The 16383-nt window shown below is 37.4% G+C and overlaps 1 protein-coding gene and 1 long non-coding RNA gene across 4 annotated transcripts in view; one reads left to right on the top strand and one right to left on the bottom strand.

Moving 5' to 3' along the window:
* Window positions 1-3591: 3591 nt before the first annotated feature.
* Window positions 3592-16383, top strand: part of LOC114483981 (uncharacterized) — a 93963-nt gene continuing 81171 nt past the window's right edge. Inside the window, exons 1-2 of the long non-coding RNA XR_003676358.2 lie at window positions 3592-3819; window positions 6066-6161. This is a non-coding gene — a long non-coding RNA (uncharacterized lncRNA). The remainder of the gene's footprint in view (window positions 3820-6065; window positions 6162-16383) is intronic.
* The window catches only part of ACMSD (aminocarboxymuconate semialdehyde decarboxylase), a 69438-nt gene continuing 57559 nt past the window's right edge, over window positions 4505-16383 (bottom strand). Inside the window, exons 9-10 of one of the 3 annotated variants that reach the window (XM_007116527.2) lie at window positions 9309-9407; window positions 4505-4709 (exon numbers count right to left, since the gene is read on the bottom strand). In XM_007116527.2, the coding sequence (XP_007116589.1) occupies window positions 4647-4709; window positions 9309-9407 (162 nt within the window). In that variant the 3' untranslated portion in view covers window positions 4505-4646. Of the gene's footprint in view, window positions 4710-9173; window positions 9408-16383 lie in introns of those variants that run through there. The other 2 variants (XM_024122344.2, XM_024122343.1) reach the window with 2 other exon arrangements.

Raw genomic sequence — 16383 nt, 5'->3', positions numbered from 1 at the left:
AGAGTGCAGGCTCAGTAGTTGTGGCACACGGGCTTAGTTTCTCCACAGCATATGGAATCTTCCTGGACCAGGGCTCGAACCTGTGTCCCCTGCATTGGCAGGCGGATTCTTAACCACTGTGCCACCAGGGAAGCCCAAAAACTTCATTGCTTTTTGATAGATAAAATTCCTCAACCGTCGTATGGCCCTACGTGATCTTGTCACTTTGTACCAAGAATGCCTTGCTTTCTCACCTCCAGCCCCAGTGGTCTTATTTCTTACCGTGGTCTTATTTCTTATTCCTCTGCCTCAGATATTCTTCACTCTCTTCTTTTCCTCTCTACCTTTTAGCCCTTGTCTGCTCTTCAGATCCCAGCTCAAGCAACACTTCTGAAAATTCTCTCCCCAACTCTGATTGGCTCAAATCCCTTATTTTAAGCTCTCTATACACTAAGTGCTTCTCCTTCATAGCTCTTGTGATGGTAGACGTTTTATATTAATTTGTTGCTTATTTGATACATGTCTCCCAAACTAGATTATAAGCACAATTGAGGGCAGGAACTGTGTTTGTTTTTACTTACATCATCCCAGGACCTAGTGTGGTTCTTGGCACATAATAGACCCTCAATAAATATTGTTGAATGTATGTGAATGAGTGCATAAGTGAATGAAGTCATAGTTTGTGCTGTCAAGGAAGTCCCAGGCCAGTGGGGAGATAGCAGCTACAATCCAAAATGAGAAGTATGTTCTATTAGAGATATCAGTACAGTTTTTCAAAGGGGGAGGTACTGATTAATGAAATCCCAAAGCCTAGAAACCATCAATTTAGGTCCTGAGGAATTTTGAAGGAGAGAGAAAGAGAGAGAGAAAGCAATATGATCAGATACATACTTTGGAACATTTTCTCTGGCCACAGTGTGGAAGATGGATTGTACCAGACTAAGCCAAGAGGCAGGGGTATACATAAGAGATTATTTCAATAGTCCTGCTGAGACCTGAGGACCTGAATTTAGTTGGGAGCATTAGGGAAAAAAGAATAGATAAGAAGTGAAAGATATATGTTAAAATGGCAGAATCTATCAGAGTTAATGTCAGGTTTGATACGGGTGAAGGAGAGAATTTTGGTGACTGGGTGATGCCATTAATCAGAGTTGGGACTATAGGAAGTGGAACTATTTTGGGATAAAAGGATTGAGTTATATTGGGGGCATATGATTCTGTAAAGTACCATAGTATTGTAGTTTTTGTTGTTGTTTTTTTTGTTTTTTTAAATGCCTAAAGCTGTTAGGACTTGTTGAAACACTGTCTCCCCCTTACTTCTGAATACCACATTTTTCTGGTTTTCCTCCTACCTTACTTGGCACTGCTCAGTTTTCAATGCTGGCTACCTCCATCCAACTTCCAAATGCTGCTGAATCCCAGGAATTTGTCCTGGGTTCTTTTGGTTCTTTGCTCTACTTTTTCTCTCAGTGATTTCATCCAGTCTTATTTCTTTAAATAACTTTTGTACACTGATGGCCTCTCTGCAGCTTCCCTCTTGAAGTCTCCAGAGTAATATACCTAACTGCTTACTGGACATTCCTACCTAAATGTCTAAGACACATCTGAAATATAACAGGTCCAACAGTAGAACTATTGATTCTCTTTCTTCCTAAATCTGTTTTTCCCAATCTTCCTCATGATGGTAAAATACGTCTGCTCAGCTGCTCTAGTGAAAAAAACTAGGAGTCGAGGCATCTGTGTCTAAGGTATGGATGAGTTTAATACCTTTAGCTACATCTCAGAGGCTAAATGTCCCCAGAATTATTGCACAGAAAAGACATCATTAGAAAGCCCTTCTTGGGCTTCCTTGGTGGCGCAATGGTTAGGAATCTGCCTGCCAGTGCAGGGGACACGGTTCGAGCCCTGGTCCAGGTAGATCCCACATGCCGCCGAGTAATTAAGCCCGTGTGCCACAACTACTGAGCCTGCACTCCAGAGCCCGCAAGCCACAACTACTGAGCCCGCATGCCACGACTACTAAAACCCACGCCCCTAGAGCCCGTGCTCCACAACAAGAGAAGCCACTGCAATGAGAAGCCCCTGAACCGCAACGAAGAGTAGCCCCTGCTCACCGCAACTAGAGAAAGCCCGCGTGCAGCAACGAAGACCCAACGCAACCAAAAATAAATAAATAAAATAAATAAATTTTAGAAAAAAGGAAAGAAAGCCCTTCTTTACGTTCGGATTAAAGAGGAATTTTCTCATCTTTTCTTGCATCTGCATAGTTTCATTTTATCTTAGAGTTAAATCTTTGATCAGATCGAAGTTGGAGTTGTCCTTATGTATGCTGTAAGAAATGAACCTAATTTTATTGCATTGTTGTTTGTAACTGCAAAATATTGGAAATTACATGTAATGTTCGAATGTGGGAGACTGATTGAACAAACTGTGGTGCACTCACACATACAGACAGACACCTGGGTATCAACCTTGATTTCTTTCCTTCCCATCTCCCCTTGTCCTCACATTTATCAAGTGCTGTTGCTTCTCCCTACAACCCCATCTCACCATCCCCTTTCTACTACTCTTGCCCAAGTCATCATCATTTCTTGCCTAGTCTCCCTAGTACCGTTCTTGACCCCTTTAAATAATTCTCTACACAGCTGCTAATGTGGTTTTTTTTTAAACCTAAGTCAGAGCGTGTCACAAACCTATTTTTAAAATTCCAATGGCTTCCTATAAAACTTAATATGAAAATCTAAACTCTTGACCTTGGCCTGCTTATCTGGCCAGCTTTTCCGCTTTGTCCCTACTTCTCTCCCCCTTCCTCACAAGCTCTGCCACAGCTCTTTTCTGCCTCAGAGCCTTTGCTGCTCCAGCCTTTACCCGCAAGACTCTTCTCCATGGCTCTTTCTTTCTATTGGTCGAGTCTTAGTTCAAAGTCCTCTTTAAAGCGGTGTTCTCTGGTCTCACAGCTTACTGTTTTATCTCCCATCCTTCCCCTAATCACTCTATACATTTCCTTGTTTTAATTTCTGCATAATGTTTATCAGTATGAGAAGAATTCCCTCTCTTACTTCCTTCCCTCCCTCCCTTCCTTCCTTCCTCCCCCCCTCTCACTCTCCATTACTCCTTGCTTTGTCCTCCTTCATTTATTTATGTTTCTTACCCTCCAGATTGTAGGCTTCATCAGAGAAGGAATTTTATCCTTTTTGTTAACTTCTACATCCCCAGTTTCTGGAACTGTCCTACAGTACTGGCACATCATATAATTACTCTGTGACTGTGAATATACCCGGTATCTATTTAAGCTATGTATCTATAGATCTATGATACTGAATGAGATGATCAAGTTACTTTTCATAATAACACAATCATTAAACACTGTGTTAACAGTGCTCAAATATATATTATTTGAAAAGGAACAGATATTTTCCGCAAAGAATGGGGAAGGAAAAAAAATAATAACACATGCTTCATGTTGCTGTTTTGTGCAACTTTGGTTTTCTTTTTAGGCAGATTGGAGTAACAGAGTGGTGGGTGGGTAGAGTCCTAGAAAGCAACAGGAGTAGCAAGAAGGAGATGGAGTTACAGACTAAATAAATGAAGAAAAAATAATGGGATGGGTGTAGTTTAGCAAAAATTAAATCAGTACAAATCACATGCCAGTACTCAACTTGATTTTCTGGACTAATGGAAGGGAAAAGAAGTATGAATGAATCTGAAGCAAGAGGGTAATTTAGAAAAATTATATTTGATTTTAGAATTCAGCCAGAGGAACATGAACCACAGACGTTCATCACCCTTCCCAGGACCAAGTTCATTTTCAGCAGTCCAGGTGGGATGACCAGAAATGAAGTGAGTAGAACAAGGCTACCCTGGTATTGCCCTGCTCAGTCTCTACAGCCTTCCTTAAACATTCTGCTCTGTATTTTAAATTAAAAGAGCTTCTCGTAAAAGTAAATTACATACTGAAACTTTTCTCCAGAGTAGATAAGTTCTCATTCATATGGGAACTATGTTCCCATAGTTTTGCCTTCCTATCTATTTCCTATCTTCCAAACCTAAACATGCCCTATCCATCCTTATAGACTCAGCCCAAGTTCCAGCTTCTGTGAAGATCTGTCCAAAGTTTGAATCCAAATGAATTTTTCTTACTGAAACTTCTGTGACACGCATGTTTTATTGCTTAGTTATTCCATTAACATGTATCTTGCCTCCTTAATTGGACTATAAGCTCCTAGATGTTATGGAATATGTATATCATTTATTTTTTTGGAGCCTAAAGCACTCCCAGCCCACTTCTGGGCTAATGGAAGGTGTTAAAGTGAATAAAAACAGTTTATTTGGGCCCTATTAACATATATTTGCTCAAAGTAGAACCTACCTGAACCCTCTGGAATGAATCTGTTATTTTTTCCATATAAATCATTAATGACATTTTGCTTTTTATTTCTGACATTAATTTAAAAGGCACTGGGAAAATTATTTTTGATTTGCACATGAAATAATGTACTGCTTTCCTGAATAAAAGCACGAGTCATTTTTGTTATGAACAATTTAGGATATATATTCTATTTCTAGATAAAAGTGTTCAAAGTAGGATTTTAGTGATACATATGTGATACATATTTAAAAACAAAAATAAAATATCTTCTTGAAATTTGCCTTTGTAGTAAATTCAGTCATTCAAATTGTTTTCTCTCAAGACCCAAAAATTTTAGAGCATTGCCAGCTTTGAGTTTATCCTGAAAAAGAAAAGATTTTATTTTAAAGCATTATTTAATGGTTGTTTTAAAGTACTTATTAAGTGTCTTCATCAGGTTTTTAAAAACTCAGTTCCCCAGTGTGAGAAAAATATTAGCAGGTTAAACAATGAATCTCTTGACCCATGTTTCACCCCACTGTTTTTCAAATTATATTCATATATTTGTATTAAACAGTCTTTTAAAAGCAAAAATATAAATGGTGTGTGGTATATTTGTGCTTTTATTATTTTCCCTACTTCTCAAATATGTTGACAATCTTGGACAAAAAATGGATTTTTTTGAATTTTGAAACGTAAATAATGTATATGTTATAAGTAATGTATAAAATGTATATTTGTTTTATGCTTATTTTTATAATAACAGTTCCTAATGAAAGATTTCTGCAAATGCTTTTTATATAAAATAATAGAATGATAAGTTTAAATATATTTAAAACAGAATTACGATATGACCCAACAATTCTACTCCTAGTTATATAGCCAAAAGAATTAAAAACAGGGACTCAGATACTTGTATGCGAATGTTCATAGCAGCACGATTCACAGCAGCAGCCAAAAGATGGAAACCACCTAAGCATACATCAACAAGTGAATAGATTTTTAAATGTGATATATACATAAATGGAATATTCAGGCCCCAAAGGAGTGAAGTTCTTTTTTTTCTTCCAGTTTTATTGAGGTATAATTGATATAGAACACTGTATAAGTTTAAGGTGTACCACATAATGATTTGACTTATGTACATCATGAAATGATCACCACGATAAGTTTAGTGAACATCCATCATCTCGTATAGATACATTAAAGAAATAGAAAAAAATATTTTTTTCCTTGGAATGAGAACTCTTAGGATTTAGTCTCTTAATAACTTTCATATATAACATATAGCAGCATTAATTATATTTATCATGTTGTATATTACAACCCTAGTACTTATTTATCTTGTAACTGGAAGTTTGTACCTTTTAACTGCCTTCAGTTCCCCCTTTGTCCTCTATTTGAAATCTAAGTTTGAAACCTGGTTGTGGGAGGAGGGGAGGAGAATTACAACAGGGAAAACCCTCTTAGGAAAATGACTTTCTTTTTACAGGACCCTCCAGTGAGTTTTAGGTCTGTAAGATAAGAGAGTTGGAAAGAGTGCCCAGAAGTCATCTAGCCACCTACCACCTTCTCGGTATATGTGTTGTCCTTTCACATGGCCCTGAATAAAAAGTAAGCTCTTTGGGAGCAAGAAAAGTGATACAGATGAAGAGTCTCAGAAAATTGTACAAGTATGTACATTTATAAATTTCACATGAGAAAAAGACTGCCACATTTTTTTTCACTTTCTCCCCAGCTATGGATCAGATCATCTCCACAGAAAGAAATCCTGTGCTTTGAGGGGTAATTTTGTGATACCCTAATTGATATATATCCCGCTTGCAAAAGGCAGGTACGTAACTGAGGGTGGAAGGAAACATGTATGGTGTCGTGTGATATCCGTACCATTAGTGTGTATCTATATATCATGACCACTTCAGGGTTCTCACACAGCCTTGCAGAGTGGGTAATTTGAGGCAGGGACCTCTTAAGGTTCTTCCCAGATTCACACTTGGACCATCCTCCTCTAAAGGAAGATTCAGAAGTGACTGTTGCTGCTGTGAGAAACTATTTGCTTTTTAAAGTAGGTTGGGTGGGGTTTTCCTGGTGGTGCAGTGGTTAAGAATCTGCCTGCCAATGCAGGGGACACGGGTTTGAGCCGTGGTCCGGGAAGATCCCACATGCCGCAGAGCAACTAAGACTGTGTGCCACAACTACTGAGCCCGCGTGCCACAACTACTGAAGCCCGTGTGCCTAGAGCCCGTGCTCCGCAACAAGAGAAGCCACTGCAATGAGAAGCCCGAGCACCACAACAAAGAGTAGCCCCTGCTCACCACAACTAGAGAATGCCCGCACGCAGCAACGAAGACCTAAGGCAGCCAAAAATAAATAAATAAATTTATTTAAAAAAAATAGGTTGGGGGGCTTCCCTGGTGGCGCAGTGGTTGGGAATCTGCCTGCCAGTGCAGGAGATGTGGGTTCAAGCCCTGGTCCCGGGGGATCCCACATGCCGCAGAGCAGCTAAGCCCATGCACCACAACTACTGAGCCTGTGCCCTAGAGCCCACGAGCCACAACAAGAGAAGCCAGTGCAATCAGAAGCCCGCACACCGCAACGAAGAGTAGCCCCCGCTCGCAGCCACTAGAGAAAGCCGGCACGCAGCAACGAAGACCCAACGCAGCCAAAAATAAATAAATAAATAAATAAATAAAAATAATAAAATAGGTTGGTACTGAGTATCCTTTGAAGGAGATACATTTTGGTGTGTTGGATGGAAACCTGATCCTGGAGTCCGGAGATTTGGGGTTGGGTCCATGTTCTGTAATCCAGCAGTTATATCCCTTTTGGCAAATCACTCAACCCGCAAGTCTCGTTTTTCTCTCTGCATCTACATGGTGGAATGCATTTGCCTGACTATCTCCCAGGCTGGTTGTACTCATCAAATGGATTTATTTATTTCATTTAAAATTTTTTAGTGAAATTTTACCTTCATGTGGCTCAAAATTCAAAAGGTATAAAAATGTACATTTCCTTTCACTAGTGCTACCCAACCACTACTTTTTCTTTCCAGAGTTATCAGTTTCTTGTCCTTCTTCCAGAAATATTTTATGCATATATATGCAGATACTTATATGTAGGGTTATAATTTTTTTCACAAATGGATAGTATACCATACACAAATGGAAGTATACTATATGCAGTTTTTGCACCTTGCTTAACAATATGTCTTAGAAATCGATTCTTAATATTTTTTATGGCTGTATGGAATCCATTGTATGGATATGTTATTATTTATTTATTCCCCCGTAGATTATTTTTAGTTTTATTACAGACAATATTATAATGAGTAACCTTATACAGAATGTCATGAATTTGTGACAATATAAAATTTCTATTCAAGATTTTCTGAAAACTTGAAAGTGATAAGCACATAAAATTAAATAACAAAAGGCATGTAATAATAATTATTACTCCATTAAAGTCTTAATCAGGATACTTGGGGTAATCTGGTTTCAGTTTAATTTTGGTTAATGTTATAGAAAGTTTTTCTTTTCTCAACCTTTGATATAAAAAGTAAAAAAAAGTAGTATTGCTTACTACTTTAATAAGTATATATTTAACAGTTCAAGACTTTTAGTGCCTTAAGGTGGGTAAGTGCCAAAAGAGAAACTTCCTGTTTAAAGCACTCTGAGGTCTCCCAGTCAATAACTTGCAACTAGTCTATGTCAAAATGGACCCTTGGGACTTCCCTGGTGGTCCAGTGGTAAAGAATCCACCTTACAATGCAGAGGACGAAGGTTCGATCCCTGGTCAAGGAACTAAGATCCCACATGCCGTGGGGCAGTTAAGCCTACGCACCACAACTACTGAGCTCGTGCGCCTCAACTAGAGAGCCTGCGTGCCACAAACTACAGAGCCCACGTGCTCTGGAACCTTCGCGCCACAACTGCAGAGCCCACGCGCCCTGGAGCCTGTGCGCCACAACTAGAGAAAAGCCCTGTACACCACAAGGAAGAGCTCGTGTGCCGCAACGAAAGATCCCGTATGCCTCAATGAAGATCCTTAGTGCCACAACTAAGACCCTACGCAGCCAAAAATAAATAAAATAAATAATAAATCTAAAAAAAAAGAAAAAGGACCCTTGTTGGCATCTGTTCATGTACTTCAAGCCTACTGAGAAGATGTGATGAGCTAATATATCCTTAAAAATTAAAGGAGAGAATTAGAGTTGAAGAGAAATTTTGGATTCTAGTTTAGAAGAAAGCCAAGACTTATACAAAAGAACTATGACTAAAACTTTTGTAAGATTTGTTAAGAATTTATATATCCCCATGTTTTCATTTTTGGCCATCCCTGTCCCCTGGTAGTGATTGGCAGTGAAGTCTTAGGAAGAACTTGTTTTGTTGGGGGTGGGTGTGGATGGGAAGGGGGTGGCAAAAGAGAGGAAATCTGGGGACACTGAGTCTCATTTTAACCTCATTTTCGTTCAGGAACCTGAGGGGCAGAATGAAAGTGGCAGCATTAAGGCACGTTTAGCCACTCTAAAAGCCAAATGCTAAAAGAAAAATAAAAATCCAGTTACTTGAGGGTTCTGGATCCTTGAGTTCTGTTAATCAAGACTTTAGTCTCAATATCCAAATAACTAGAATCATTACAACTTTTCATATTGGTAGATTTGTAACAGAAACATTAAAGGAAAAATTTAGACATTTCTCTTATTCATCTAACATGCAAATCTAAATATATTATTATAATGTGCTTCTTTACCGTTTTCTTTCTTGGCTTTATAAATTTAGTTGTACTAGATTGACTTTCAGCATTTTAACTTTCCTTTGCCCTTTAATAGGTCAGCTATTTCTGGAGATCAAGTAACAGTTCTAGGAATATTAAGTGTAACGATTTCTCTGTTCTTTGCTATCACATAGCAAAGTGCTCTGAAACCAAACACAATTAGAGCAGGAAAATTCAGGAAGAAGATCATGAAGTAAAAGGCACATACCTTTGTTTCTGCATCAAATTCTTCCATGGATTCTATCAGTTTCCCAGGTTCCAGCTCACCTAGTGGAAAGGGGTAATCGGTTCCCAAAATGACTTTATCCTGAAAAAAGAAAAAACACTTTTATCTCTAATTTTGTAGAACATCAAAGAACCTCTTGTAAACTTAATTATATTTACATATTACAAGCACTCCTATGGTAAAATAACAAATTTCTTCCTGATTAATAGAAACAAACTGATCTAAAATTTTTAAGATTTAATGGCTTCAAAACTTATTCTGACATTTTCTCCAGCAGGTGCCGCTATTAGGTCTTTTAAAGCTGCAAATCAACCCCCATCCTCCCTTGTTTTTTTTAAGTAACTGAAATGCAGAATACTAAAATATAAGAAGCAGGCTTTTATTTAATAAAACATGCTGATGTCTTCAGATGAAATTAAGGATTCTATATTTCTTAAAATGATGCATTGCGGTTGACCTGCACAATTTTTGAAAATATACTGGAGTTTAAAAGGAAAACATAAAAAACAAACAACTGGATGAAAAGAAAAGAAACAAACAAACAAAAACCAACCAACCCCCCCAAACAATTACCATCTCTATAAACTAGATTGTTGTTTGCTTTTTAATGATGTAGCTTTGAATTTCTATTTGACACTTTGTACAATAAAGCACACAGGCTTGTCTGTCTACAAATAAGTAAAGCACTATGTCAAGCAATGTGCTAAAATCTAGATTGCTCTGGTCAACAAAACAGAAATGGGGATAGAGAAAGATCAAGATAGCAGAGTAGGAAGATCCTGAGCTCACCTCCTGTCACACCTAAATTACAACTACTTACAGGCCAACTATCTCTGAGAATGACCTGATGGCTAGCAGAAAAGATTTTTTCCATAACTAAAGATATAAAGAAAGAACCACAACTTGACAGGTAGGGAGGTGGAGACATGGACTGTCAACACCCACATTCCTGGCATGGTGACCCATAAGCAGGAGGAAATTCACAACTGTGGAGGTTCTCCCTGAGGATCAAGGGGTCCAAGTCCCACACTGAGTTCACCAGCCTGGTGGTCCTGCACTGGGAAGACAAGCACCCAAAATATCTGGCTTTGAAAACCAGTGGGTGTTATGTTTAGGAGAGCTAGAGGCTGGAAACTGAGACTCCATCCTTAAAGGGCAGGTGCAAAAACTCGCTTGCTCCAAGTTCCGGAGCAGAAGCAGCCAAAAAAACACAACTTGGTATGGTGACAGATGGTTACTAGACTTATTGTGGTGATTCATTTGTAATGTATAGAAATGTATCGAATCACTATGTTGTATACCTGAAATGAATATAACATTGTAAATCAACTATAATTTTTTTAAAGTACAATGAATAAGAATATGATATATTTTTGTAATGGAATAGTATACAGTGATAAATGAACAAATTTTGGGGAAAAAATAGAAATGTTCCCTCTCCTTAGGAAACTCATAATCTAGAAAGAGAGACATTAAATCAAGAATCAATAATCAATCCATCTATCAAAATAAGAACATATTTTCAACCAGAAATTTTACTTCTAGAAAGTATCCCACCCATATGCATGTAATGGAAATACATCAAGGAAGTTAACTGCAACACTATTGTAGTAGCAAAAGACTATCAAACTAAATTGTAGCATATCCAAAAATAAAAAGGAATGAAGGATACTTGCATATGCTGTAATGAAATAATCACCAAGTTATATTATAAAGAGGAATGATCTTGTACAGCAGAAACTAAAACAACATTGTAAATCAACTGTACTCCAATAAAAAAATTGATAAGAAAAAAGACATGATCTTGTAATTGAGAAAATACAATGTAATAACTGTCATATGGAATTTACTAAAGTTAAATCAAATAGCATATGATATCACTTATATGTGGAATCTTAAAAAATGGTACAAATGAACCTATTTACAAAACAGAAATTGAGTCACAGATGTAGAAAACAAACTTATGGTTATCAAGGGGGAAAGGGGGGAAGGGATAAACTGGGAGATTGGGATCGACATATACATACTACTATATATAAAATAATAAGAACCTACTGTATAGCACAGGGAACTCTGTTCAATACTCTGTAATAGCCTATTTGGGAATAGAATCTAAAAAGAATGGATATATGTATATGTATAACTGACTTACTTTGCTGTACAGCAGAAAGTAACACGACATTGTAAATCAGCTATACTTCAATAAAAAATTAATTAAAAAAAGAGGAATGATCTTGAAGTTATATCGTGAAGGGGGAAAACAAAGTCTAGGACAGTGTATCTGCTATGCTCATACTTCTGTTTCTACTAAGGGACCTATAGACACACAAATATATGTTTGTACGTATAAAGTCTATTTCACGAATGGTAGCCAAGAAACAAGTAACATTAGTTGTCTCCACAAATGAAGACTAGGATTCAGGGGTGTAGGAGATCCCCTCTCTTCTTTTTTTGAGATATAGTTCACATACCATAAAATTCACCCTTTAAAAGTGTACAGTTCAGTGGGTTTTCATATATTCATGAATTTGTGTAATCATTCCCACTATCTAATTCCAGAACATTTTTATCACCCCAAAGTAAACCCCGTACTCATTAGCAGGCACTCCTTGTTACCTCCTTCCAGCCCCTGGAAAACAATAATTTACCTTCTGTAAAGGAGGTCCATGGAATTGCCTCTTCTGACATTTCATATGAATGGAATCAAACAGTATGTTGCCTTCTTTTCTCTTAGTATATTGTTTTCAAGGTTTATCCATGTTGTAGCCAGAATCAGTACTTCATTCCTTTCTGGGCCAAATAATATTCCATTGTATCGATATACCACGTTGTTGTTTATCCATTCATCAGATGATGGACATGTGGGTTGTTTCTACTTTTTGGGTGTTATGATATTGTTTCTCTGAACAATTGTGTACAGAGAAGTTTTTGTATGAAAACGTTTTCACTTCTACTGGGTATATACCTAGGAGTGGAGTTGCTGGATCATATGGTAAGTCCATGTTTAACATTTTGAGAAACTATTTTTCACAGTGGTTGCAGCATTCTACATTCCCAACAGCAATGTATGAGGGTCCCAATTTCTCCAAATCCTCACCAACACTTGTCATTATTCATCTTTTTGATGATGGCTATCATGGTGGGTGCAAAGTGGTATCTCACTCTGATTTTGATTTGCATTTCTATAATGACTAATTACATTGAACATCTTTCCGTGTGCTTATTGGCCATTTGTATGTCTTTGGAGAAATATCTATTTATATCCTTTGTGTCTATTCAAGCCCACCTGTTTCCTTGTTATTGTTGAGTTGTAAGAGTTCTGTATATTTTCTGAATACTAGAGACTTATTAGATGTATGATTTACAACTATTTTCCTCATTCTGTGGGCTGTCTTTTCACTTCATTGGTTGTATCTTTTTTTTTTTTTTTTTTGTGGTACGCAGGCCTCTCACTGCTGTGGCCTCTCCCGTTGCGGAGCACAGGCTCCGGACGCACAGGCTCAGCGGCCATGGCTCACGGGCCCAGCCGCTCCGCGGCACGTGGGATCCTCCCAGACCGGGGCACGAACCCGTGTCCCCTGCATCAGCAGGCGGACTCTCAACCACTGCGCCACCAGGGAAGCCCTGGTTGTATCTTTTGAAGCACAGATTTTTAAATTTTGATGAATTTAATCTATTTTCTTTAGTTGCTTGTGGTTTTGGTGTCGTATGCAAGAAATTATTGCCTAAAAGGTCACGAAGATTTACAATTATGTTTTCTTCTAAGAGTTTGTAGTTTAAGCTTTTCCCTTTAGGCCTTTGGTCCATTTTGAGTTAACTTTTGTGTATTTTGAGTGTAAAGAAGAGATCCAACTTTATTATTATTATTTTTCTGTATGTGGATATTGTTATCCCACTATAATACATTGAAGAGACTATTCTTTCTTCATTGAATTGTATTGGTACCTTTGTTCAAAATACGTTGTTTTTATGTCTGTCCTTAAGCCACTACCTCACAGTTTTGATTACTGTATGTATCTGTGTAGAAAATTTTGAAATTGGGACTGTGAGTCCTCCAATTTTGTTCTTCTTTTTCAAAATCATTTTGGCCATTCCGGGTCCCTTGCATTTCCATATGAATTTTAGGATCAGCTTGTCAATTCCTGCAAAAACAAACAAGAAAACCCTGGATTTTTGATAGGGATTGCATTGAACCTGTAGATCAATGTGAGAAGTATTGCCATTTAACAATATTAAATTTTCCAACCAATGAACATGGGTTGTCTTTTATTTATTTAGGTCTTCTTTAATTTTCTTCAACAATGTTTTGTAATTTAGTGTCCAAATCTTACACTTCTTTAGTTGAATTTACTCCCAAGTATTTTATTCTTCTTGGTGCCATTGTAAATGGAATTGTCTCCTCAATTTCATTTATGGATTACTCAATGCTAGTATATAGAAATACAGGTAATTTTTGTATATTTATCTTGTATGTGTTGTATATATTTTGTATATTTATCCTACAACCTTACTGAATCTGTTTATTAGCCCTGAAGGTTTATTTGTGGATTCTCTAGGATTTTGTGTATACAGGGTCATGTCTTCTGCAAATAATTTTGCTTCTTCCTTTCCAATTTTTATGCCTTTTATTTATTTTTCCTGCTTAATTTCCCTGGCTACAATCTCCAGTACAATGCTGAATATAAGTGGTAAGAGCAGAACCTTCAATCTTTTACCATTAGGCTGATATTAGTTGTGGGTTTTTCATAGATGTTCTTTATCAGATTGAGGAAGTTCCTTTATACTCCTTTTTGAGTGTTTTCATCGTGAAAGACTATCAGTTTGTCGAGTGCTTTTCCTGCATTTATTGAGATGATCATGTAGTTTTTGTAGTTTATTAATATGGTGTATTGACTGATTTTTTTGTGTTGAAACAATCTTGCATCTTTGGGATAAATCTCAATTGATCATGGTGTATAATTCTTATTATGTGTTGCTAGATTCAGTTTAATAAATATTGTTGAGGAAATTCACATCTATATTCATAAGGGATATTGGTCTGTAGTTTTCTTGTGATTTCTTTTTCTGGTTTTGGAGTATGCTGGCCTCATAGAATAAACTAAGAAGTGTTGCTTTCTTTTGTACTTTTTTGAAGAGTTTGTGAAGGATTGGTTGTAATTCTTTTTAAAAAATTTGATACAATTCAGCAGTAAAACCATCTAGTCCTGGGCTTTTCTTTGTGGAAGTTTTAAAATCACTGATTCAATCTCTTTACTTATTATAGTTTTATTTAGATTTTCTATTTCTTCTTGAGTCAGTTTCTGTAGTCTTTCTAGGAATTTCTTCATTTCATTTAGGTTATCAAATTTGTTAGCACACTGTTGCTCATTTTTTCTTATAATTCTTTTTATTTCTGTAAGGTCTCTAGTAATACCTTCCTCTTTCACTTCTAATTTTAACAATTGAATCCTCTCTTTATTTCTTGGTCAGTCTAGCTAAAGGTTTGCTAATTTTGTTGATCTTCTCAAAGACCCAAGTTTTGATTTTATTGATTTTCTTATTGTTTTTCTGTTCTCTATTTCTTTTATAACTGCTTTAGTATCTGCTATTTCCTTTCTTATGCTTGTTTTGGGTTTAGCTTACTCTTCTTTTTCTAGTTTCTTAAGGTGGACATATAGGCTATTGATTTGAGATCTTTCTTCTTTTCCAATATAGGCATTTTAGAACTATAAATTTCCTACTAAGCACTGCTTTAGCTGCATTTCATGAGTTTTGGAATGTTTTGTTTTATATTATATTTGTGTTAAATATTTTCTAATTTCCCTTGTGATTTCTTCTCTGTCTAGTGTCATTTCATTTCAGTCTGAAGGACATCCTCTAGCATTTCTTGTATGGCAAGTCTACTAGCATTGAATTCTCTTGGTTTTTGTTTATTTGAGAATATCTTCATTTCTCCTTATTCTTGGAGGATAGTTTTTCTGGATATAGAGTGTTTTTGTTTTGTTTTTTTATAAATTTATTTATTTATTTTTGGCTGCATTGGGTCTTCATTGCTGTGCATGGGCTTTCTCTAGTTGCGGCGAGCGGGGGCTACTCTTTGTTGCAGTGCGCGGGCTTCTCACTGCGGTGGCTTCTCTTGTTGTGGAGCACAGGCTCTAGGCGCACGGGCTTCAGTAGTTGTGGCTCACGGGCTCTAGAGTGCAGGTTCAGTAGTTTTGTTGCACGGGCTTAGTTGCTTCACGGCATGTGGGATCTTCCCAGACCAGGGCTCGAACTTGTGTCCCCTGCATTGGCAGGCAGATTCTTAATCACTGCACCACCAGGGAAGCCCTGGATATAGAGTTTTTGATGTACAGGTTTTTGTGTGTGCGTGAGCTTTAAATATGTCTTCTACTGCCTACTGGCCTCCATAGTTTTTGCTGAGGGCTAAGGCTAGAGCCATAGGGAACATCAACACTGGGGGTGGAGTGCTTGCAGGAATGCAAGACAGAGGGAGAATGTCCACAGGCAGAGAAAGCCAGTGAGGCAGAGAAGGAGAGACAGAAGAAAAGTGGTATTAGAAAAAAATGCAATGAGAGATATTTGAAGGAGAAAGTGTTTGATAAGTAATGCTTTAGAAGAGGATGAAACAGATAAGGACTAAAGAGTCTCTGTTGGATTTGGCAGCCTTATTAAGTGCACTTTCAGTGGAGTGATGGAGAGAAGAACAGATGTACAGGATGAAAATGTAGATGAATGGTGAAAAAATGTTAAGTGTTGACTACACATATCTCTTAGCTTGGGTTTCTGTCGTCTTTGATTATCACTCTATTTGTGCCACTTGGGCAGTCTCATCCATAAAGAAAGATCTAGCTCCTAAGCCTCAAGTCCTGGGTATATGGCTGCCTGCTGGACACTTCTACTTGGCTGCCTTACAGGCAATTAAAACGCAACATGTTATCTAATGTTGAAGTCCTCATCTTCATATTTATGCAACATCATGTTCATTCTCATTCTCTTGTTCTCACTTTTGCATTCTCTTACTCTCCTCCCTCACCCCCTCACATCCTATCCACTTGCTCTCTGGATATCTTTTTTT

This window comes from Physeter macrocephalus, chromosome 2 (genome assembly GCF_002837175.3).
Source record: "Physeter macrocephalus isolate SW-GA chromosome 2, ASM283717v5, whole genome shotgun sequence".
In the NCBI taxonomy this organism is placed as follows: domain Eukaryota; kingdom Metazoa; phylum Chordata; class Mammalia; order Artiodactyla; family Physeteridae; genus Physeter; species Physeter macrocephalus.
The sequence above is the reverse complement of the archived record's forward strand: the minus strand, read 5'-3'. Positions and strand labels throughout refer to the sequence as shown.